This window comes from Rhinichthys klamathensis, unplaced genomic scaffold (assembly GCF_029890125.1).
Source record: "Rhinichthys klamathensis goyatoka isolate OS25496 unplaced genomic scaffold, OSU_Roscu_1.1 h1tg000272l_1, whole genome shotgun sequence".
Lineage (NCBI taxonomy): Eukaryota > Metazoa > Chordata > Actinopteri > Cypriniformes > Leuciscidae > Rhinichthys > Rhinichthys klamathensis.
In genome coordinates this window covers 1,247,607-1,273,537 of record NW_026606792.1, presented here as the reverse complement: position 1 = coordinate 1,273,537, position 25,931 = coordinate 1,247,607, and the positions used below count along the sequence as shown (strand labels likewise).

The 25,931-nt window shown below is 42.6% G+C and overlaps 1 protein-coding gene across 1 annotated transcript; it reads left to right on the top strand.

Moving 5' to 3' along the window:
• The first annotated feature begins 7,094 nt into the window (after nt 1-7,094).
• On the top strand, nt 7,095-21,265 carry LOC130102424 (tripartite motif-containing protein 16-like). The gene is made up of 6 exons (XM_056268450.1): nt 7,095-7,949; nt 9,089-9,184; nt 9,272-9,505; nt 17,405-17,558; nt 17,708-17,755; nt 20,348-21,265. Exons 1-6 carry the CDS (start codon nt 7,377-7,379, stop codon nt 20,926-20,928), a joined length of 1,686 nt encoding a protein of 561 aa, XP_056124425.1. The 5' UTR covers nt 7,095-7,376; the 3' UTR covers nt 20,929-21,265.
• Nucleotides 21,266-25,931: the final 4,666 nt, after the last annotated feature.

Genomic DNA, 25,931 nt, shown 5'->3' with positions numbered 1-25,931 from the left:
AACAAATTCAAACATGCAAAATGATCCATATAAAATATTTCGAATACAATCTGTGTATATAAATTTCACTGACAATGGCTTTAAAAAAGGGCACTCATTCATCAGTAGATCAATGTTAAACATGGTTATTCATGTCTCAACGGTTTGTAGTGAACCAATAACCTGCTGATGGTGGTGTTGCCAATCACACAGTCCTGCCAGTTCCTCTCTACTTGAAGTGTCCTCAAATGTCATCTCTCTGAAAATGAACAAGCCACACAACTCTTCATAGAGTTCCTTCACAACCTCGCAGCTGACTCAACTTCTGATGATAACACATGTCAAACATTCGTTATCCCCGATGGAATATCCTTCTGAAACCCTATCTACAACGTTCGCAACCGTCACGCCACAAAAGCTTGAGGCTGTCTACAAATCCATCTTGAAAGTAGCAATAATCAAAAAAAAAATTGCATCAGATACAATATACATATTTAATGTCTACAGTGGACATCATCTTTACAATCAGAGATTAGACACTAGATGAATCAGACCACATATTACATTTACATTTATTCATTTAGCAGACGGTTTTATCCAAAGTGACTTACAAATGAGAACAATAGAAGCAGTTAAACTAACAGTAGGACAACAATATGCAAGTGCTATGACCCCTCTCAGTTTCATCTAACGCAGTCCATGATTTTTTTTAATGTTTTTTTTTATGTTTTATCATATTATATTATCAGTAGCCAACATGAACCTTTTCTTAACTATAGTAAATGTGCCTGATAAACAGTTTCGGCAGCCAGAAGAAATCATGGAAAAAAAGTCAAGGGTCAAAAGCTCAACAGAAGGACACACTAATCAGCATAATGGTGATTATGAACTTCAAATTAACCTTTCAACATACTATATAAACAATTCAAATATGGAAAACAGAAGCTCAAGGGCCAATTCAGTCAATTGATCTGTATTTATATAACACTTTATACAATACAAATTGTTTCAATGCAGCTTTACAGTGATAAAACAGTAGAATAATGATCAGGGATGCAAACAATTCCATTCTGTTGTAAAGCAGCTATAAAGCAGCTATGTTCAGCTGAAATCAGTTCAATGTTCATTCTGTTCAGTTCAATAGCTGTGTAATGTTAATCAATTACGAAATTAGTTCAATTCATCTATAAAACAGCTCTGGAGAAAACATTGCTCATCATTCAGTTCAGATCAGCTCAAGTTTACTTCTGATCCAATAGTATAAGTGCAGTCAAATCAATAATATTGCTAAATATATAGCGTCTCCAACTAAGCAAGCCAGACAGTGGCAAGGAATAAACCAATACAGCACATTGAAGCTTCTGCAAGCACCAATGAAGTTTGTTCAACAGAGTTTAGTTCCAACTGTAACTGAACACACCTCAATCAACTACATTGTAAATCTGAATAAGTTGACAAAACCTCTCAGGTTACGTATTTAAGACTGGAAAAACTAGAAGACCTGGAAGAAAGAGCTACTCTCTGAGAGAACAAAGATATTTAACATTTGACCTCCTTCTGGTGCACCATTCTCACCTCAGAATCATTATAATCTACATCTCTTTCCCTCTACCCCCACTCTCTCTCTCTCATGCTGAGATCACCTGAAATTCAGCAAAGAAATGCTACAAGAGAATCAACACGTTTTGTAACTCAAAATTAGCCTGTGATGCAGAGTGGATGCCAGCACTCCGCATCATGTATTTCTAAATGTCGGGTTTAACCTACATCTTTTACTCATTTGATGTTATTGTATTAATTATCTTTGAATTGATTATGAAATTGACATGATACATTTACCTGACATAATAAATTGTAAACATTTGATAACGGGCTTTGACATTATTTTCAGTAAAGAGTTAAAAAGAACAGTCAAACATTCGCTCACATTTAATGATGCCCAGATATCATTAAAACCTTTTCATTTATGGAGTCAGATGAAATAACGAGATAATACATGAGAAAGTTTATTTAATTAAATCAAATTACTTTGCCACGCGGAAAGACATTAACACGCAGAGACCTTCACCCGCTGATTGAATGCCGTCATTGGATAGATCGAGCCAGGCCTTGCGCGTATGTAACCCTGGTTCCCTGAAGAGGGATCGAGACGCTGCGTTGAGATGCTGTGGGAACGCCCCTGCGTGATAGCGTCATGAAGCACGTGTGAAATCAGTCCAATGGTGTGACAAGACATCATAGACGGGTAACGTCACAGACCAGAAAAAACTAAATTGTGTCAAAATTCCAGTCTTGGTTAGTATACTCGTAGTCGTAAACACAGTTGGTTATGTCTTAAATAAGACTTAAACGCATGTGACAGTGTGGCAGACAGTATAATGAACACAGTAATGGATCCGTGCACTAGCTCTAAAAGTGACAGCAGCCATATGGGTCTGTCAATAATGTTGTCGTCAAAACAACAAAAGATAGCTTTAATTGTAAGAAATCAGAATTAATAGCCTATGTATTTAATTTAGTCAGGACTCAGAACTAAAAGACTATCAGTATTATTTTACATTTGATTACCTTATTCAGTTTCTGTACTATTTCTGAATACTAGTGTAAGACCTACCCAAAATTTTTTCTCTTTATTATTTTGAATACGTTTTTGCTACTTTTTAAAATTTTCAATCCTGTTAAAGCGATATAATCTGCGAAAAATAACTTTTGTTACTCGTGAGCTGTTTTTGAGGCGGCTTTTCTGTATGTATGCACGCAGAGAAAACCATCTCTCTGAGAGCGCACGAGTACTGGATAGTTTAAAATCACTTGAATGTTTAAACTGATAAGATTTAAAAATAAGTGAAAATGATAAACTTTAGTTATGCTGCAATGCTGGCCCGATTGTGCAAGTGACAATTCCGCCATGTCCCGACTCCTAAACGCGAGTCTAGTATCGACCCTGCAGCGCTTGACGCTTGCTTCGAGCAACCCATTTTTAGAGACAGAGAGAGAGAGAAGGACGCAGCACCGCTGAACACTTGTGTGGTTTGTGAAATTGCGTCTCTGAGAAAGTTTTAAAATTATTGATTTGATTTTATAATCTGTGTGGATCCATTTAGGCTACTCATACAATCTACATGCTAAAGTGAATCAATGTTTGCGGGAAAATTTCCCGCATTATAATTGGAAGACCTGTGGGAATTATTAAAGGGGTGGTATAATGAATAATGATAATAAGTCTCTGTTGTCCCCAGAGTGTGTATGTGAAGTTTTAGCTCAAAATACCCCACAGATCATTTTGTACAGCAAGTTAAGTTTGTCCCTTTTTGAGGGTCAGTCTAAACACGTCATTTCGTGTGTGTCCCTTTAAATGCAAATGAACTGCTGCTCCCAGCACAGAGGCGGAGCTTCAAAAGCTCCTCTGTGTGTGTGTGTGTGTGTGTGTGTGTGTGTGTGTGTGTGTGTTAGCAGTCTGATTACCTCACGCAGACAAGCACTAAAATGTCAGAAATTCTTCTGCCTTTTATGTTTAAACTGGAGTCGGTCAATGATGGAGAAACTCAAGAAGAAGTGACAAAAGTCTTCTCGTGGAGGGAGCTCTGGACTGGAGTATGGTTTCCACGACCTCAGTCTAGAGACCATATTCTATGAGCTGGGCCCCTGAGGCCCACAGTTTCCACAACTTCGGGCGAGGGTGATAAATCGTGCCCCCTGCTTGAGACAATAGGTCCCTCCTGATCAGAATCTCCATCAGAGAGCCGTCTAGAAGGGACAACAAGTCTGAGAACCAAACTCGGGCCAGCCAGTACAGGGCTACTAATAGCACCATACCAGCGAACCCTCTCCAGAACTCCCGGGAGCAGAGATATCGGAGGAGAAGCGTACAGGTGTAGCCTGGGCCACACCTGAACCATCGCATCCAGCCCCAGGGGAGCTGGATGCGTGAGGGAGAACCACATGGGACAGTGAGTTGTCTCTGAAGATGCAAATAGGTCTACTTGTCTGCATGGACAACACATCGGTGGTCTCCTACATCAACCATCAGGGGGGGGTCTGAGCTCTGAGGTCAAGTCACTTATGCAAACTGGCTCACCAGATGCTTCTGTGGGCCCAAAGGAAATCAATGTCTCTCAGGGCAGTATATATAAAGTTGAGGCTGAGGCCCTGGAAATGGAGACTTCACCCCGAGGTGGTGAAGCTCCTATGGGAGAAATTCAGTCAAGCACATGATGGCCTCTCGGGTCTGGGAGGAAGTGTTTGAGAGCTCGAAACACCGCCATCATTTCTAGCCAATTTATGTGCCAAGAAAGATGGTCCTGTCATTGCGCTGAGCGACCACTCATGATCGCCCCCAACCTGTGAGGGAACCATCTTGGTAACACTTTATAATAACTACACGCTAATAATCATTAGTTAAGCATGAGTAAACAGTTAATTCATCATTCATAAAGCATTAATAGACATTAATAAGCAGTTTATAAATACAGCTATAAATGCTCTCTTCTTGATTTACAAGCATATCTATAATTTATTTAATAATTGTATTTTCATCCTTTATTAATTATCAATTTATTATTTCTAAATGAATAATTGCATTTTTTATAAACCAGTTATTTAAGAGTTTTCAGTGGTTCATAAGATTACTTAGAACGTGTAAGTAAATGATTAAGAAACTATTTAAATGTACATTCATACATCTTATTATTCAGACATATAGTGATGGTTACTTATTGTGTTAATAAATGCTTTATTAACATGTATTTATGCTGTAATTCAGGGTTAATTCGGGTAGTTATAAAGCATTTAGTAGTGGTCAGTTAGCTATTTTGTGAGCTAATCTAAAGTGAGGACTATTCATGCCTTGTAAAGCATTTATAAAGGAGATTTGCTCTCCTTTAGCAACAGACATGCTAAGGGCGCTAGGTCCTGTCCAGGAGCTGGCGGCAGCGTGTCCATTGCACATGGCGCCCCAGCCCATGGTGGAGGCATGTGTTGAGAACAACATGCCCGGAAGCTCCTTCCAGGGGCACTAGCCCGTAGAAACTGAGGTTCGACCACGGGGTGAAGGTCTGACGGCAGGTCGGAGTAACTGGTACTCGGAGCACACCGTGTTGCCATGCCCACATCGGGACTCGGTCGCGAAGCCAAAGCTGAAGCGGTCTCATATGAGCAGTCCGAGCGGCGATGTTGCGGCTACGGACGCCATATGCCCCAGGAGCCTCTGAAAAAACTTCAGTGGAACCGCAATCTTGCGCTTGATTGTCTCAGGCAAGTCAGCAGTGACTGAGTTGAGAAGGCGACCAAGTCAATATCGAGAAAAGAGATCCTCTGCACAGGGCAAAGTTTACTCTTTTCCCAGTTGACCCGAAGGCCCAGACGAGCTAGGTGCCGGATCACTGGGTCCCTGTGTTCGCAAACCCGGTCTCGAGAGTGAGCTAGGATAGCCAGTCGCCGAGAAAGTTCAGGATGCGAATCCCGTGTTCCCACAGAGGAACAAGGGCCGCCTCGATAACCTTGGTGAAGGCGCGAAGAGACAGGGCTAGCCCGAATGGGAGAACAGCGTACTGATATGCGCGTCCCCTGACAGCAAACCGTAGGAACGGTCTGAGTCGAAGGAAAACGGAGACACAAAAGTAGGCGTCCTTCAGGTCGATCGCTGCAAACCAATCCTGTGGCCGCACACATTCGAAAATGCGTTTGGCCAAGAGCATCTTGAACGGCAGCCTGTGAAGGGGGCGGTTCAGATGCGCCGGTCCAGGATTGGCCGTAACCCACCGGATTTCTCCGGGACAATGAGGTAGGGGCTGTAAAACCCAGACCTCACTTCGGCTGCAGGGACAGTCTCGATCGTACCCTTCGCCAGTAGGGTAACAACCTCCGCTCTCATGATAGGGGCATAGCCACCGACCATAGTGGAGCGTACTCCCCAGAAACGGGGAGGAGACCGTGCGAACTGAATCGCATAGCCGAGCCTGATGGTTCGTGCGACCCAGCGGGACAGGTTGGGAAGCTCTAGCCAGGCTCCCAAGGACTGTGCCACCGGGGTCACGCGAACCACAGACGTCCCCTCGGTGGTGCAGCGAAGCGGAGTGACCGGCCTGGATGTGGACGGCATAGTGGCCCGGTGTGGGGGCACGGTCATAAACCGCACCCTGACAGAGGAGGCCTGGGAGTGTCTGGCGACAGAGGGGGATGAGAGTAGTATGGCCCGGGGGCGGCACACACTGTTATCCGAGCTCTGGGACAGAGGAGGATAAGAGTGGCGAGGCTCGTAAGCGGCGCGCACTGTCATCCGCGGCCTCTGGGGGCTCAGAGATGGGATACAGCTCTTTGGAGAAGAGGTTCTCCCCCGGCCCTCCACCGGGGGAAGGAGTGGCCCTGCAACAACTTCCTGAAAGAACTGCAACCCACGTCTGAGCTGCCGCGTGCACGCTCTTTTTGTGAGAGAAAAGCTCGCAGCAGTGCTGAAGCGCCCAGGGAGAAACACACACGCTGTTCAGTTCAGCAGGCAGGAATATGAAACTCGCTGGAACTCGCTGGAACTCGCCATCACACACCAACACCGACTGGAAGCTGCTCGTCTAGAAGATTCTCGAAGATAGTTAGAGAATAGGCTGCAGGAGTGAAGAAAACCTTTTGGCTCCGAAGCGAAAACATATCTGCATATTGCCGGCATTCTCCTTTTATACCCACGCCATGCAAATTCCACAGACCCATGGCATTTCTTTGCCATTGGCTCGTTTTGTAATACTCGAAGTCGATAGGCTTTCTAAGCGAAACCCCATTTGTCGTCATCCGATGGAACTCGGAGTGACAACGAAAGGGAACTAAAACAATTCAGATAACTTACAATGTGTCAGTTTTGTAAACTCAGAAGAAAAATAAAGTTATAAATACATATAAAATAACTAATTTGTTTAATTTAAATGTACCCTTCTCAAACCAATTAATTATTTTGAGCATTAGGGTTTACAGTGAAGATTTTAGGAATGAGGCTTTATGATGCTTTATAGACTTCATAAACAAGTTTTGCACACGTCACTCAAACACAGAACTAGGAAGCAGGAAGAGTTCGAGAAAGAGAAATGAAAGTGCAGTCGAGCTGTTGTGTGTTTGTGTCTCAGTATTCATGCAGTAAAATGGCAGAAGCCAGATTTTCTCAGGATGATATTTAAATTTATGATTATTTAAAATAACATCCAGTTGTGTGGGACTATGGTTGAAATTGAACTCCACAGGAATAAGGCTGTCCAGGAGCAGGAATGAGGAACCTGATTTACAGACTTGCAGATGAACCTGTTTTGCTCACGTCACTCAAACACAGAACCAGGAAACAGGAATCACATGAGATCAGAGAAACTGGAGTGTAGTTGAGCTGTTGTGTGTTTGTGTCTCAGTATTGATGCAGTAAAATGGCAGAAGCCAGATTTTCTCAGGATGAGCTCATGTGTCCAGTGTGTCTGGATCTCCTGAAGGATCCAGTGACCACTTCCTGTGGACACAGTTACTGTAAGATGTGTATTACAGGCTGCTGGGATCAGGAGGATGAGAAGAGAGTCTACAGCTGCCCTCAGTGCAGACAGACCTTCAGGCCAAGACCTGCTTTAGCTAAAAACACCATGCTGGCTGAACTGGTGGAGAAACTGAAGAAGACTAAACTTCCTGCTGACTGTTACGCTGGAGCTGGAGATGTGCAGTGTGACGTCTGTACTGGAAGAAAACACAAAGCCGTCAAGTCCTGTCTGGTGTGTCTGGACTCTTACTGTCAAAGTCACCTTGAACAACATGAGAGTTTGTTTAAAGGAAAGAGACACAATCTGACTGAAGCCACTGGACGACTGCAGGAGATGATCTGCCAAACACATGATAAACTCCTTGAGGTTTTCTGCCGCACTGACCAGAAGTTTATATGTGTGCTGTGTACGATGGAGGAACATAAAAACCACGACACTGTATCAGCTGCAGCGCAGAGGACAGAGAAACAGGTATGAAACTAGACACTGATGAAATAATGTTGACACTGTTTATATTGGCACCATATGATCAGGAAAATCTAATTTTCCTTGAGCTTTTGACATATAAGACGTCATCATACAATAAGAATATCCTGTAAGTTTCAGAACTGAAATCTTCCTTGTTAGTCTAAAAACAGGGTTTATTGTAACCAAGCCCAGCGAACAGCTGGTTGTGGAATGTGCCTCTTTATGACGTAATAGTGCAACTAAAGACCGTCTCTACAGAAGTAAATCAACGCCTTCTTCATGATCGTAACGTTGGCCCCGCCCACTGGCCTGTTAGTGAGATCAGATCACGAGGAGAGAAGATGCAGGATCACTCGACTAAAAACAACATTACCTTCTAAAGGATCCTAATGCTAGGAATGTGGTTATTTATGTGAATGTCCCAGTTGAGCATTGTTTATTTGTATTCGCTAAATTTCACTGTGGATTCTTTAGTAAATTAATTGCAATTTATTTAAACTGTGAATAAATTATAAATAGGAAACGATAAAAAGGATACTTTCAATCGCTGGAACTGTCAATCAAACAGTGTGAGTTTATCAGTGACTTACTCTGAGGCTAAAATGCAAATGTCTTTTATTTCTAAATTATGACAATTTTTTATGTCAAAATCATTCTAACATTATAAGTGCACACCCCAGGAAACATTATAAAATTATAAAACAATGCAGTTCATGACCCCTTTAATAAATCAACATAAAATAAAGGAAAATATTCACCCATTGTTTGACAAAATATATCTCTGTCAAGAATAACGCAAGTTAAATGCAGCGACAGACGAAGAGTTTCTGTTCAGTAAATCTGACTCAGTCCAGTTAAACTATATAGATCCGCAGGTCTGTTATTCAGCAGAAACTCTGTCATTGTGAAGCTTTACATCTGTGTGTCAGTTTCACTTTTATGATACTTATGCTTGCAGTGTGAAACAGAACTTATGCTTCATGTAAATTCATGTGCAATGGTGGTAAAACTGATCCATCATCCCTTCAGGAGTTTGAGCCTCCAGCCATTGGTTATTAATTCTACTGTCACTGGATTGAACTCTTCACATGATGATATAGTGAGAGTATAAAGTGCATCTCTGTTATTGGTTTGTGCTGCAGAAGCAACTGAAGGAGACGCAGAGGTCGTTCCAGCAGAGGATCCAGCAGAGAGAGAAAGATCTTCAGCAGCTGAGAGAGGCTGTAGAGTCTCATAAGGTGAGTCTGGAGAAGAAGAGAAGTTTGAGAAGTCTCAGGCAGGACTCACTGAAGCTCACTGTGTGATTGTGATGTGTGTCCTAACAGCGCTCTGCACACACAGCAGTGGAGGACAGCGAGAGGATCTTCACTGAGCTCATCCGCTCCATTGAGAGAAGCCGCTCTGAGGCGACACAGCGGATCAGAGATCAGAAAAAGACTGCAGTGAGTCGAGCTGAAGAACGACTGGAGCGACTGGAGCAGGAGATCAATGATCTGAGGAGGAGAGACGCTGAGCTGGAGCAGCTTTCACACACACAGGATCACATACGTTTCCTGCAGGTAACAGAGATCCAGAAGAACAGGACAATATATTTTTTGTTATTTAAAGAGCGTTACTAATATGCGCCTATAGGCCGGTCCACATCGCGCGAACACTTTGTCCCGTCGATGGTTTGCTTGCACGCTTTAACCTCGCGCACGAGCAGATCCGTTTCCTCGCTAGAGAAGCGTTCAGTTTTTCCGCTTGTAAATTCCTCCATGTAAACAGCGAATCCGCCATGGCGCGAGTGCAACTGGCTTTTAAAGGGAATGGGAGATGAGAGTCTGATTGGTTTATTGCACGTTATGCCCAAAACACAAACATTACTCATTAAGAGAATAGGGACGACCCTTTTAGACCATGCGCCGGGAGCGCCGGCCATTTTTCCCATCGTTAAACCAGCAATAGTGGATTCAGACACTCTCTAAGTGCACTTGCACTGTGCGCTTTAGACCATGAGCTTAGATCGGTAAAATAGGCCCAATGTGTATTAGAGTTAAATGATGACAGAGTTGATCAAACGATAAAAGCTTGATCATCAAGGTATTCTTTTTGTAACAGACCTTTAAGAAATGTAATAGCTTCTCCCACTCTACAAATCAATGCTCTAACTGCAGAATGAAAGTAATAATTCATTTATGACGACGGTAAAAAGTAGCAGTGCCCCGGTAAAGACTTGGGCTCATCAGTCCACAGTAACCAGGGTCTGAAACAGCACTATTGTGGCTCTGACCACACACAACACACAGTAGTGGCCAAACGTTTCATCTTTTAAATGACCCTACAAGTTTGCTTAAACCATCAAATTATGAGGAAAATAATTTTTTTTTGGCTGTACAGCAGATCTAGAAGAAAATAGTGTCATTGTCCAGCTTAAGTCAGTTCAGTGTTGATTCATTTTCATTGTAAAAATCATTAGTTCCCTTTCGTCCTGGGAACTCCAACGTGTCGTCGGGGAGTTCCCTGACGAATTGGGATCACGCTAGTGAGACCAATTGCCTTCGAGTGCCAATGAAAATTGGCATGCAAGATTTGCATTCCGCGACCCGCCTACCAACGCGGGTGTAAAGGGCGGAAGTAAACATTGCGCAATGCTTTTAGCTTCGGAGCCGTCCGATTGTGTCCTCTCTGAGCGAGTGAGCTTTAAGAAATGTATTTTTCTTACAACTACGAGTCTGCTGTTTCGGGAGGGGATCTCTCTGTGTTGGTGAGATGGCGTTTCAGCGACCGCGCGGTTTCCTGTCTGCCGGCTGCGTCTATATGCTGTTAAATCAAAAGCTGTTTTCACAGCTGGTAAACGGTTGAGTGCGCACAGCGGGCTTGCAGTTTCCCCGCTGTGTTGCCGCGTTGGGTCCCTGTGTGCTTCAGCACGATAGAGAGTGTACTTTCTTACTGAAAGAGCAACACGAGTGAAGATCGCGTCCTTTTCAGGATGACGTTTCACTTGTGTGTTTCTGGATGCGATCGTTTCCTGTCCTTATTTGACGGCCACGTTCATTGTTTCACATGCCTAATCAGTGTGTGAGACTATGTCCGTGGGTGGTTCATGTTCTCTTAGGAGTGCATGACCACGTCGGCACGTTGTTCGCCTCCCCTTTCTCGTAAAGGTTGGAGCAGCTCAGCGTGCCGTGTGCCATCGAGCGCTGGCTGACAGCGCGGGTTGTCACAGCAACCCAGCGCGCGTCATTCGGCGCTCAAGATGCGTGGTCAAGATCAAGACTCGCGTGCCTCTATGAGGTGAGTCCCTTTGCTTATTTCCCGATCCAGTTTCTCTTCTGGTGCACCAGAGGAGGGCTGCTTTGGCGAATAACATTGGTGATCTGAGGGTTTCAGTGAGCACGAACCCCTCACTCCTCTAGCGCATCGCAAACATGCTGAGATTGTGTTCGTGGGTGGTTTATGCTTTCTTATGAGAGCATGACCACGTCGGCACGTTGTTCGCCTGCCTGAGGGCTTGAGCGTCCAGCGTGCCGTGTGTCATCGAAGCGATGGCCACGTTCACTATCTTGCATGCCTGGTTGACGGCCACGATCACGGTTTCACATGCCTAATCAGTGTGTTGAGACTGCGTTCGTGGGTGGTTCATGTTCTCTTAGGAGTGCATGACCACGTCGGCACGTTGTTCGCCTCCCCTTTCTCGTAAAGGTTGGAGCAGCTCAGCGTGCCGGGCTCCGTCGAGGCTTTCGAATGGGTTTCTGGTCCTTCTCATGAGGGACCAGGCATTTCATTCTGGGCCCCAGGGAGGACAGATGTCGATCGCTACATCGGAGAGAGGGCGGTTATACTCTGAAAATGATGAGCATGAGTTCCTACTATAATGGTGTGTTCTCATGCTGAAGATTCAGACTTAACGGCCACACTTTCCTGGGCTGTTCTAAAGTTCCTGGATGTGTGTGAAGAATTTTGGCAGTATGGAAGCATTTTGGTGCCAATATGGCAAGCCAAACATGCCTAAATCTGCAGAAGTTTTTCCTCTCTCACTACCACTGCACGTGCGTAGTTCTAATTCGGGGGTTGAGCTGTGCTTAGTGACTGACCGTGATTAGTCACAGCGCTTGCCCTCGGTTAGACGATGTCCACACTGGTGGTCCAGAAGCACCTCAAAACCAGCCCGCTCGGAGTTTGTTTTTCCCCAGCAAAGGGAAGGGAAACAACCCTGAGAGGAGCGACCCAGAGTATGTGACGTTCTGCTCTTTGGGAGTGCGTGTCATTACCTCTCCTTCCCCCGGGGGAGGGCCGGGTGGAGAATTTCGTTTCTGTTCCGCTGCTGGTTATCCTGTAATCAGCGGTACCCAAAGTTTGAGCAGTCCACTTCCTCTGAGTCGTTCACGGGCCCCATCGCTCAGATGGCAGTGAGGGCTGCGGCCTTGTCACTCTCGTCTCTCACTGGGTGAGGGGAAACCAGGACTCGATGCCCCCGGGCCTCGTTCCTCGTTTCCCCTCACGGTCGAGACTGGCAGTATAATAAGACCAGTTTCCTCCGTCCGAGAGGTTCAGAATGGCAGTGCGTGCCGCCACCGAGCTGCACCACTCCCGTTCCCCTCTCCCCAGTTTGCAGATAGCAGTGACGCAGCCTCGGGTGCGTCGCTCCGGTCTGCAGCTGGGCCCGGAGGCGCAGAGACCAGGACACGAGGAGTCGGGGCCTCGTTCTTCGTCTCTCCCCCTCCCTTCGCCACAGGGCAGCCCGCAGCAGAAAGCCTACGAGCTCTCTCTGCCGTCTGCCCCACGGTGGACTGCCCAGACCCCGCTTCCAGTGGCTACATTGCCACTAGAGCCGGGTCCCGGCCTTCCACCTCGCTGCCCCTCCGCGGGTACGCCGGTGGTTCGGGTGGGCTTATTGGGTTGGTACCTGGAAGCCTGGCTGGCGCTTCCGGGTCTGTCCCGATGGCTCGCCCGCACCATTCGGTTCGGCTATGCAATTCAGTTTGCACGCCGGCCTTCCAGATTCAGGGGCATTCACTTCACCCGTGTGCGGTCATTGGATGCCCCTGTCCTGCGGAAAGAGGTCGATGTCCTGCTGGCGAAGGACGCGATCGAGCCGGTCCTTCCTGCCGAGATGAGGTCCGGGTTTTACAGCCCCTACTTCATTGTACCCAAGAAAGGCGGTGGGTTACGACCAATCCTGGACCTGCGAGTTTTGAATCGGGCCCTGCACAAACTGTGCAAGGTCAGGGAGGACGAGGAGCAGGTCCTGTTAGTGGCGCCGTATTGGCCCACCAGGACTTGGTTCACGGAACTCATGCTCCTCACGACAGCCCCTCCTTGGCCGATTCCTCTGAGAAAGGACCTCCTTTCTCAGAGATGGGGCACTCTATGGCACCCGCGTCCAGACCTCTGGAAACTCCATGTCTGGTCCCTGGACGGGACGCGGAGGTTCTAGGTGGTCTACCACAGGCAGTGGTAAACACCATCACTTCTGCTAGAGCCCCCTCTACGAGGCGCCTCTATGCGTTGAAGTGGAACCTATTCGTCGAGTGGTGTTCCTCCCACCAAGAGGACCCCCGAACTTGCCCGATCAGAGTCGTGCTTTCCTTCCTACAAGATGGGTTGGAGCGAAGGCTGTCTCCCTCCACCCTCAAAGTGTATGTTGCCGCAATAGCCGCACATCACGATGTAATAGAAGGTAAGTCCGTAAGGAAGCACGACCTGGTCATCAGATTCCTCAAGGGTGCCAGGAGGTTAAATCCACCTCGTGTTTTGCACTCTGTACCCTCTTGGGACCTAGCTCTGGTACTGAGAGCTCTTCAAAGTCCTCCCTTTGAGCCCTTGCTGAAAGTGGAGCTGAATATCCTGTCCATTAGACAGCGCTCCTGTTGGCATTGGCCTCTTTTAAGAGGATCGGGGATCTGCAGGCTTTTTCGGTCGACGAATCGTGCCTAGAGTTTGGGCCGGGCCTTTCTCGCGTGATATTGAGACCCCGGCCCGGATATGTGCCCAAGGTTCCTACCACTCCATTCGTGGATCAGGTAGTGAACCTGCAAGCGCTGCCCCAGGAGGAGGCAGACCCAGCCCTAGCTTTTCTCTGTCCAGTCTGCGCCCTGCGGGTTCAGACAGAACGCAAAGCTTCAGGACCTCAGATCAGCTCTTTGTCTGTTACGGAGGCCAGCAGAAGGGGAAGGCCGTCTCCAAGCAGAGGTTAGCTCACTGGTTAGTGGATGCTATCACCCTAGCGTATGAAGCTACGGGTGAGCCTTGTCCTCCCAGGTTGCGTGCTCACTCTACGAGAGGTGTTGCCGCCTCCTGGGCGTTGGCTCAAGGCGCCTCGCTGACAGACATTTGTAGAGCTGCGGGCTGGGCGACACCGAACACGTTCGCTAGGTTCTATAGCCTACGTGTGGAACCTGTTTCCTCCCGAGTACTCGCTACGGCCAGTGGTGCGAGGGAATAGGTTGTGTCGGCTTGCTACGCCACTCCGTGCCTCAGCCGGATACGTGCGTCTTTCGCTCCGTTGGCGCCCTACGTTGGTTAGCCTCGTGCGTTCCTCCATCACCCCTTTGGTGCCAGGCGTGGCGGTCCGCCGGCGCCAGGTCTACTACCTCTAAGGGAGTTGTTGTGTAGACTGGGTGTTATGTCCAGTGGTCTCTTCGGTGACCCATTATGCCACGTGCAGTCCAGCCGTGTCTTCCCCTTGACTGACTCGTTCTGTCGTCCCTGTTGAGTACGCTCCCACTCCCCTTGGATGGGACTACCTCAGGGACTGCCATATGTTTCACTATCCCCCTGGGCTAGTACATATGTGTATTCCAGAACTTCTTCAGGCATGTGGCTTCCGCAGCGTTCCCTTCCCCCTTTTACGGGTTGGGCACGCTTTCCCAGTGTTATCCAATCCACTGTGTGGGTCTTGCGGAACAGCAGTGTGACTCCCTTGCTAGCTCCCGTAATTTGTGAAACTGCTTAGGGTAGCTTAGCTTGGCGCTGGAAGGGGCCAGCACCATGGCGTTTTGTTAGGGATCCCAATTCGTCAGGGAACTCCCCCGACGACACGTTGGAGTTCCCAGGACGAAAGGGAACGTATCGGTTACGTATGTAACCCTCGTTCCCTGAGTACAGGGAACGGAGACGTGTCGTCCCTTCGCCATGTTGCTGTACCTTCGCTGAGGACTGGACACCGTTCGGCTCCTCAGCGAAAAGCATTGCGCAATGTTTACTTCCGCCCTTTATACCCGCGTTGGTAGGCGGGTCGCGGAATGCAAATCTTGCATGCCAATTTTCATTGGCTCGTTTTAATTCACTCAAAGGCAATTGGTCTCCCTAGCGTGATCCCAATTCGTCAGGGAACTCCCCGACGACACGTCTCCGTTCCCTGTACTCAGGGAACGAGGGTTACATACGTAACCGAGACGTTATCTATTTAGTTCATTTATCTATACAGCCGCTCTAGAGAAAACAGTGATGTCATCGTCCAGCTCAGTTCAGTTCTCAGACAACGGTGTCAATGCGACAGATCAACAATATTGTTGAATATTAAATGATAAAAAAGGCAAACTACAGCTACAGGTTTTAGAAAAACTAAAAAGCTCACAGGAAAGAAAAATCACACATTGACTGCAACATAGTCAGTTATTAATATTTCATCGTCCTCTCTTGTTTTTTCGTGTATTCATAATTTATTTGTATGACAGCCTGGCTAAAAATTACGTCTGTAAAATTTGTCATGTTTCATTTTAACTGTAAAAGAGGAGACATATATCAATAGAAAAGGATTCCACTGCATCAATACTAATTTGTGATAATTTTGCACAATACAATGATTTTTTTTAAATACATTTAAATATTAAAGTTTCCGTGTCTTAATTAAATGATTTAATTATAATTACATTAAATGATTGGTGTCGTGCTGCAGTGACATCACCCTCGCAGGCTCACTATTGGCTGATTCAGGGGTTGAGGGCGGCCATTTTGGGTTGACATCATTGTAGTCCTTAGTTTGCAGCACTTAATTCCCACTTCAGAAAGCACTTGAGAATCAGTCTTAGACTTTGCTGAAGTTGCTTTTAGCTTCTTTATAAACGTCTTCAGCTCTTAGAGAAGTCCTGCTTTATGCTAAGAATGTTTTGACACTAAAGTTAAAGCTTGAGACTATTCTTAAGAGCATTTCTGAGAAGTTGTATATATACGGGCCCAGGATCATAGTGGACAAGAGCAAGAGACTCTCAGAGAAACATTTGATGAGAGCAGAATGAGCCGCTGACTGAAGTGTTGATCTGTGTGTTCGGTTATTATTATATAATCATCAGTCAGACTCTCATCTGATCATATTCACTCACATTTCAACTTTTTTACATCATTTTTCCTTCTGATTTCTTACATAATGGGGAAATCAGTGAACTTGATGGTGGCAATTATAGTTAACAAAAATATCATATATTAATGCCTTTTCATGACACAAATATGAATTTTTCATAACTTTGCTCTTTAATTCTGTGAATAAAACAAAGGCTTTAATGACATTCCCAGTGTATTAAACTGTTTTAGAGTCTAATTTAGACATTATAATACAGCTAAGATGGAGATTGATGCATTTGATCAAGATAATGATATGAGTATTTAAAATATTTAATGTGAGAAAGATGTTGGTATGTTACTGACATCTTGATTTTATTTCAACATGTGAATGAATCACTTTCATGTTTCCTGGAAACTTTTTTTTATTTTTTATATATATATTTTTTTTTGCTTTATTTCACTGTTGCTGTCACGAACTGCTCTGAGACCAGAAAGTTTTAGATCCAAACGCAGCTTTAATAAGAAGGGGAAAATCCAGACACGTAATCAAAAGTACAGGCAACAGGTCGAAGTCCAGGTATGCAGTCCATACAAATAAACACACAAGGTTGAGGACAAGGCAAACGGGTAATCCAGAGCCAGCCAGAGTCCAAGAAACCGAAATACAGGGAACCTCAGAGATGCAGTGCAACACATACAAAACTACACAGTGATGAATGATAAACCATTATAAGGGATGAGCTAAACAAGGTAATGATAAACAGGTGAAGGTGATCAGTGATGATGAGTCCGGCCAGTGAGTTATGGGAAATATAGATGTGAGGGAAAATAACAATCTGAAGTGGAGTGCCCTCTGATGACCGTTACAGTCGCCATCATTAATTTTAAAAAATTTAATTTCAAAACACTACATATTTGGATTTATGATGGCAGTATTTCTAATAAAATGATGTATTTCTCAAGCTAATATTGAGCTTAAATTGATAGTAAGTTCACATATAGTGTAAGTGGCAAACGCTAGAACTTGTATCTCTAATGTGACATAATGAATATGAGAAGAATGAAGCTGATGCTGTGAAAGTGCTGGATTGAGGAGAGTTACTAAAGATTATCAAGAGCCGCACACATCTGACAGTAGAGCCGGTTATTGATGAAGTGTGGAGGTGATGAGCTTTGATTTGTGTTTTCTGTAGAGTTTCCAGTCTCTCTCAGCTCCTCCTGAATCTACAGACGTCAATGACAATCCCTTCAGTTCTCTCTCCTCTTTTGATGGCGTGAGAGAATCTGTCCGTCAGCTGAGAGACAGACTGGAGGATTTCTGCAAAGAGAAGAAGATCTCTGACAGAGGTAAAGTCCTGGAGATTCTGCTCTCAGAAATGATCCTCCATCATCTCAGATCATGTAGAAGATCATATTAGAAATGTCTTAGGAACGGATGCAGGATCATTTTCTCTAGACATGATAATCACACTCTTCATGTCTGTTGATTTCCACAGTCACTCTCTCCAACATTGTTCCCAGGACCAGGAACGACTTCCTACAATGTAAGTCACTGAGAAAACCAGCAGAAACTCTCTGAGTGTGTTCATGTTCTTCCTGGAGAAGTGAAGAAAACATGACAGAAGAGGTTTATAGTTGATCATGTAAATGATGATTTGCACAGGATATCTGGTAAACTGAGACACTGATGATATATTGAACATAAAGAGTTCAGCTACACTGAAAAATATATAACATTGATTCACCTGAAAAATTTGAGGTAATAATTCACATAAAGTATTTTTGAACTTGAGTCCCCATAAATAGGTCAATTTGGTTGAATTTGTAATTTTACTTGCCAAGGAAAATATATTGTTTAAACAGTTGGAGCCAGCTATTCAAAGTATTTTTGGGATGTCATATTTTGAAATTATACACAGTCAAAAACTAGTTTGTTCAACTTAATTAAATTAAGGGCAACTTTTCCACACAATTAGTTTAGGTCTGTACAACAAGACTAGTTTTGATGAACCAACCTAATAGATTAAAGTCTTATATAATAACTAGCAAAAGCTTGCTCGCATGCTAAAGACAATTATGTTTATTATTATTTCATATTTATTATAAATGTGAGTCATTATTGTTTTACAGACAGGGTTTAGATTAAGCCAGGTTTAGGCCTTTGTTCAATTAGGGTATAAATATCTTTTATAAACAAGCCTTAGAAAAAAACACTACTGGTGTTCATCTTGAGACAAAACAATGGCACTGTCATATTTTAAGATTTTCAGTGCAAGTTGTTTCAGTTAAAACGGCTCAAACGTGTATTTTAGTCTGGGACTAGCTTAAGCCTTGTCTGTGAAACTGGGGGTATATGTAACAGAGACTGGTCTCAGGGTACGTTTACACAGCAACGATGAACATAAAATGGAAAAGTATTTCCATTGTGTTTTTCACATACAGACGACAACATTGTCACTGAGTTTTCAGACCCACAAAACTCCATTGTCGTGTAAATGAACGGCCAAAAAAGCATAACAAAATTAACTTTTGAAATGTTATAATTGTGTACATTCTATACTTTTGTAAAATTGTTCAATGACCCTAATTAAAGGGCAACATTTCCGCGTAATTAGTTTAGGTCTGTACAACAAGAATAAAACAAGTTCTTTTAAACAAATAATGTTTTGTTGAACCAATTTAATAGAAAAGAGACTAGTCTCAGTTCTGGCATGAGCGCAGTTATTCCTCATCAACTGAAGCAACACACATGATGTTTGTCATGAAGCCTGTCAGGGTTGAGGTAAGGGATGAGGCGAGGACTCAATGATGCAGAGTTTGGCTTTTTATTGATAGAAAAAAACTGGAGGAAAACATGAGTGGAAACAGGATTAGACAGGGCTGGACACGAGAGGTACAATACATTCAATGACGATCTGACACTGGACTGCAAACACAGAGACAATAAGTATGGAGTAAACAAGGCAGGTACCGAGGGAGGACAGGTGGGGCAAATGAACCAATAATCAGATAACAAGATGGCCGGTGTTAGACAACAGACATGCGAGCACATGACACAAAGACAGACATGACAAGCCATGTGCTCACACTAAACAAAACACGAACACACAGCTAATGAGAACACTTATAATCCACGTGTTCACACACAACATGACAACATGAGCCGGTGCTACACAGAGCTCAACAACACACACGGGCAGAAGAGCGTAGGCTACGACTGAGTGAACTCAAAACCGCACACTCGCACAAGTTAAAGTGAAAGTGACGTGTGAAGACCTAATATGGTGTCCCGTACTCAGAATGTGTCCTCTGCATTTAACACATCCAAGTTAGTGCACACACATTAGGAGCAGGGAGCAGTGAACACACACACACACACACACACACACACACAGCCATTTTCTGTGGCGCCGGGGAGCGATCGGTCGGTGTCTTGCTCAAGAACCAGTGTGTGTGTGTAACTCATTACAAGAAACATGAGTTACTTAATCAGATTACTTTTTAAAGTAACTAAAGTAACGCATCACTTTTGTAAAAGCTTTACGAGGCATAACGAGTATTTAGATATAAGAGTATTTAAATATTTAGATGAGCTCACAAAAATAGTTAACTGACAACTACTAAATGTTTTGTAACTTCCTGAATTAATCATGAATTACAGTAGGAATCCGTGTTAATAGAGGATTTATTAACACACTGAGTAACCATTACTATATGACTAAATAATAGTTTATTAATCATTTACCTACACTTTCTAAATGATCTTATGTACCACTAACAACTCATTAATAACTGTTTTAATAATGTAATACATAATTTAGAAATGATAAATTGATCAGTAATAAAGTATGAAAATAAAATTATTAAACACGTTATATTATATCATTACATATATTTTTATAAATCAAGAATAAAGCATTTATAGCTGTATTTATAAACTGCTTATTAATGTCTATTAATGTTTTATAAATGATGAATAAACTATTTACTAATGCTTAACTAATGATTCATAACATGCCGTTATTATAAAGTGTTACAAGTTCATTTAACAAGCAGCAAAAGTCATTTTTACAGTGTACATTAAAAGATGAGACAGATTCATAATTCCTGATTCTGATGTGTTTTATCTCCATCAGATTCCCATCAGCTCAATCTGGATCTGAACACAGTGAATAAACGCCTCCGTCTGTCTGAGGATAACAGAGTGATTACTGGCACTTCTTTCCTAAAGCTTCAGCCGTATCCTGATCATCTAGACAGATTTAATGTGTGTCAGCAGGTGTTGTGTAGAGAGAGTGTGTGTGGACGCTGTTACTGGGAGATTGAGTGGAGTGGGAGATATGTGTGTATATCAGTGTCATATAAGAGCATCAGCAGGAAGGGATTGGATAATGAGTGTGTGTTTGGATATAATGATCAGTCCTGGAGTTTGATCTGCTCTCCCTCCAGTTACTTATTCAGACACAATAACATAGAGACTGAACTCCCAGTAAAGCCCATCATCAGTAGAACAGGAGTGTGTGTGTGTTACAGTAGAACAGGAGTGTGTGTGTGTTACAGTAGAACAGGAGTGTGTGTGGATCCCAGTGCAGGAACTCTGTCCTTCTACAGAGTCTCTGACACAATGAGCCTCATCCACACAGTCCAGACCACATTCACTCAGCCGCTCTATCCTGGGTTTAGGGTTTATTATGGATCATCAGTGAAACTGTGTTGATGAATCAGGATACACTGTAGAGAGATTCTACCCATAATGCTTTGAGCTGCATGATAAATCATAAACACTGAGATGTTATAGAGTCTCTTACTTTCTCTTTATTACATTAATAACATGTTCAGATTATGGTTGAGTAAGTGTGAGCTTGAAGCTGATATAATATTCCCCGCTAAACTCAATCATTTAAATGTTGTTTTGTCTCATTATCTCTTATGTGTGTCTTGTGTAAATGTGTATGCGGATGTATATGTGCATATGTACACATGAGAGATTGTGTGTTTGTTTCTTTCCTCTTTTGTTCATTCACGAAAAGTCAAATAAAAAGTGTTATACTACAGGGCCGTTGAATGCTTGAATCTGATTGGTTGACGAACGTTCTAAGATGTGCAGTTATTTTCAGGGAAACGCACGGCTAAAGTAGTTCCGGCAGGTTTGACCGCATTACAGCTCCATATCACTGCGCGTAGCTGACTGTAATACATACCTGTCAGGTTTTGGATTTGAAAATAAGGGACATTTTCCGGCACCCACCGCGAGCTGTCCCACCACCCCAACCAAGCTCCAGTATCCCTTACATTTTAAGACAGGTGTTATAGCCTAAATGAAAACACACACATATATATATATATATATATATATAGGCCTATGTATGGTAACGTTATAGGGTATTAAGAGCATTTATTTAAAGGCTTATTTGCATATTTTCTGTTCATTTAACATTGCTTGTCTTTACATTTACATTTTATTTTCATTCCACACATTATTTTTAATATAGCTTTTCTTTTACAGTTTTTCTTTTCATTTGCAGTTTTTCTTTTCATTTCACATAACTTTTCTTTACTCTTTTAGTGAGTTATTGAACAAATTTGTTGCAGACTTTGTAGTAACTGTTTTGGAAGGAGTGTATTGTGGGCTGGGCCAGAGTGGTTAATTTTACATGAGAGTAGAGCAAACAGTTCTGTTGTCTGACGTCATCCTATTCTCTGTAACAATCTTTCGTACCATACTAAGCACCCTTTCTCGTGTGCTGATCGACATAGGCGGCGGCCTACATCATTCCTTCCCCGTGTGAGATGCTAAAGTCGCAGTTACAAAACTTACAAAACGCGTGACTGTCCCCCACCCTGCTTCTCCTTCAGAAAAGTAAATTTGCTATCCCATTGATCGCGGTATTTAGTACATGAGGGTTTTGTTTTTTTGGCAGGAGTGCCTAGCTCTGTCATAGCATCCATCATCCGTCTCTGTTTTTGTTAGTTTTTTGTTTCCCCCGCGTTGTCACTCATTATCTGACCTCACACACTTACCTCGCGACAACTGCCACCTATGGTTCCTGTAACGTTAGTTATCGCGAGGCTGGTGACAGAGCTCAGATTGGGAAGGTTTTTTTTTTTTTTACTCCGCCCGGGGTATTATTATTTTTCAATAACGCAGGTTAAAATACGGGAGATTTACGGAAAAATCCTAATACGGGAGGACGGTGGGAAAGAAGGGTTAAATACGGGACTTTCCCGGCCAAAACGGGATACTTGACAGGTATGCTGTAATATCGGAAAATAGGATACAATTCATAACAAGAAAAAACATGCAGCCCCATGCGCTTGATCTGCAATATCTGATGCATAACTTCACAATCAATGGAAACATGCAGTTTAATTGTAATAAATAAAGTATATAGTCCTATCTTTAATCAATAGAAAATTAAACTGAATATATAAATAAATTGATAGTCCGGCTGCACGGGTTTTCATAATTATTGCAGATAATATAACAAATAAATAATTATTGATAGGCCTACTTCTTAAAAGGGCTTTATTAGGCTAGTCTACTGTCAATAATAGAAAACAAGAATGAACGAATCAGGAGCTCTTTGGTCATTTCTGACTGAAAAATTTTCTGTTTCAAAATGTTAAAAATCACAGCTTCATCTGAATGTTAGAAACTTGGTGACTTCTATGGCATTGGGTATGTGAACACAAAAGAAAATTGAGGTCATGATCCGAGCAGTTTAAGTGGTCGTAAAGAAAAGTCACACTTGTGCTCTTCTGTCAGAAATGACCGACCATAGGAAATGAATGGGAAATTGACAAAAACACAAAGTCTGAGAACTTTTGTGTGTACAATCTACAAATCGGCCACGATGCAGAAAAAAAGTGTTCAACAATGAAGGGGTGACACTCTAAAACACCAAGAGTGCAAAACAGACACACTCACACACACACACACACACACACACACACACACTTTTTATACACATACACACCAATGAATTTTGACCGACCATAGGAAATGAATGGGAAATTGACAAACACAAATTCTCTACAAATCGCCCACAATGCAGAAAAAAACATCAATAGTGAAAAACATAACATAATTAATTAATATAATTAATATATATATATATATATATATATATATATAATATAATTATTATTAAAATTATTAAAATAATAATTCATATTTTTTTTTTAAATAATAAATTTATATGTTTAAAAATACTACTAATAATAATAATAACAATAATAATAATAAACTGTAAAAAAGCATTACTGTTTATTATTTTTTATTGAATTTATAACAAAATGCTTCCTCTGTATTCAGGTTTGACTGTAGTAATAATGCAAAAACGTGTACACTTCACATCAAATTATTATAATTTTTTTATAAACCATGGCAAAAAGTATTACTTGAGAATTAAAAAAAAATACATTCAAATCCACATCTTAAAAGTAAGTAATTTTGTCCAAAAACAACTAGAGAATTCACAAGCCTCTCCATAGACCGCTATACAGGCATCTAGTGGTTACACTATGACATGTTTTATTTTATTTTCTCTCAACAGATGACGCTAATCTGACTTCAAAAATTGGATGTCTGGTCTGGTCTGGAAAAGGTCTGGTCCCTGTATTAATCTGAAATACTGCAATAATTGATTTTTTTTTTTTTTTTTTTTTTTTTTTTTAAATAGGAAAAAAAATGTTTGTATTATTTTCAATGACAAAAATGTACCATATATATATATATATATATATATATATAAACTTTATTTCAGACCCAGGAGGATCCATATCACAATAACAACAATTATTTAAAAACATAAAAAAATACAAATCCTTTCACAATGTTCAGTGTCCATACAAACATGTTCTCCAGTGGTTCCACAGTCTGGAAGAAAATCTGACAGAACTTCGTACAGGGTTAGTCAAAACATCCATTAAATCATTTTCTGACTCTGATACCCTACACATAAATCTATAAATGACGTACCACTGCAGAACAAGTAGGCACCCCGGCACTGACAAACATATGGCTTGCACTGGAGCTTCTTGTAGCTCTCAGCAGAAGCCTCATGCACTCATTATACGCCACTAGAAGTTTTCTAATGCTTATAACCACACCACAGGTGGGCAGTATACAGAGCTGTACAATACGCTCTAAAGAGTAAGATCTTCAGAGATACCGAACACATGCTAAACTTACGACACAACATGTTCGCCTGGGCATACAGCTTCCGCCGCTGCCTATAGATATCCTTATCATCAGACAGGTCATTCGTAACAATATGGCCAAAATATGTAGTGCACACCTCAAGTACAGCACCAGACAGATAGAAGTCAGGAAAGGTTGACTGTCTATCCTCTCTACTGCTGATAGTCATGATCTTACTCTTTCTGCATTGTATTTTATATCAAAATCAGCACCATACTGCGTTTCTCAGAAGCTGTTGTAGACCAGCACTATATGGGCTAAAAATGACCAGATCATGGGCGTACATGAGATGATTAATTAGTGAGTCACCAACTCTACAACCTGTACCACATGCCTTTAAAATCACAGACGAATCGTTCATATACACATTAAAAAGAAAAGGAGACAGCATGCCGCCCTGGCGAACACCATTGGTCACTTGGAAGGGAGCAGATGTTACATTCCCCCTTCTCACTCTCATTGCCTGATGTACCAATACACCAAGATTATAATTATAAAACCAGGGACCCCACTTTTAGACAATTTTACAAATAATTTCTCATGATTGACACGATCGAATGCTTTAGAAGCATCAATAAAGCACAAAAACATTGTGGAATTTTGCCTATTATATTTATCCAAGATTTCCTTTAATGCAAAAATACATAAATCAGTGCCATGCTTTTGTTTAAAACCAAATTGGTTATCAATAGACAGGACGTACCTCTCAAGTGTACACAATATAACTGTCTCCAGCACTTTAAGCCACAACACTGGCCAGAGCTATTGGCCTAGTATTGCATAAATATTGACCATAAATATTGTTAAGTAACATCAAATTCTCTCAAAATACAAAATTAAAAAGAAAAAAAATTATTGAACAAAAATAAATTGCATTGGTTTTACTGGGATGGAGAAAGTTTCATTTTTAGGTGTCCGGTCACTTCTGACCGGGAGGATAACAAGTGTGACTCCGAAACGAAGAGCACCTGAGGGTTAAAACGAATTGACAACATCTCTCTCTCTCTCTCTCTCTCTCTCTCTCTCTCTCTCTCTCTCTCTCTCTCTCTCTCTCTCTCTCTCTCTCTCTCTCTCTCTCTCTCTCTCTCTCTCTCTCTCTCTCTCTCTCAGCAGATGTTGTGAGTGAGTGGGCGGAGTTAGCGCACGTGAGTGGAAGAGAACGCTGTTGAATGAGTGAGTTTTTCTATCTTTTTCTGTCTTTTTTGCGGCTTGTTTGTGTAAATCTTTTATTTGACAAGAATATTGTTGAGTAAGAGACGCTGGCCGATATGGCAGCGTCTCAAAGTTTGGATAATTTGAAAGTATGAAGTGCTTTGGTTGTGGACAGGAGGGACATATAATTCGTGCTTGTCCTGAGAAGGATGATTCGGTAGTGCCTCTGAATGAGAATAGGAAAAAGGAGCAGACAAATGTAGGTAGAAGTGAAGAGCAGAGACAGCCAGAACCCGGTGAAGGATCAAGGGTTAACACGGAGAGGGGAGATGGAAGTAATAATGGAGAAGTTGGCAAGGAAAAGT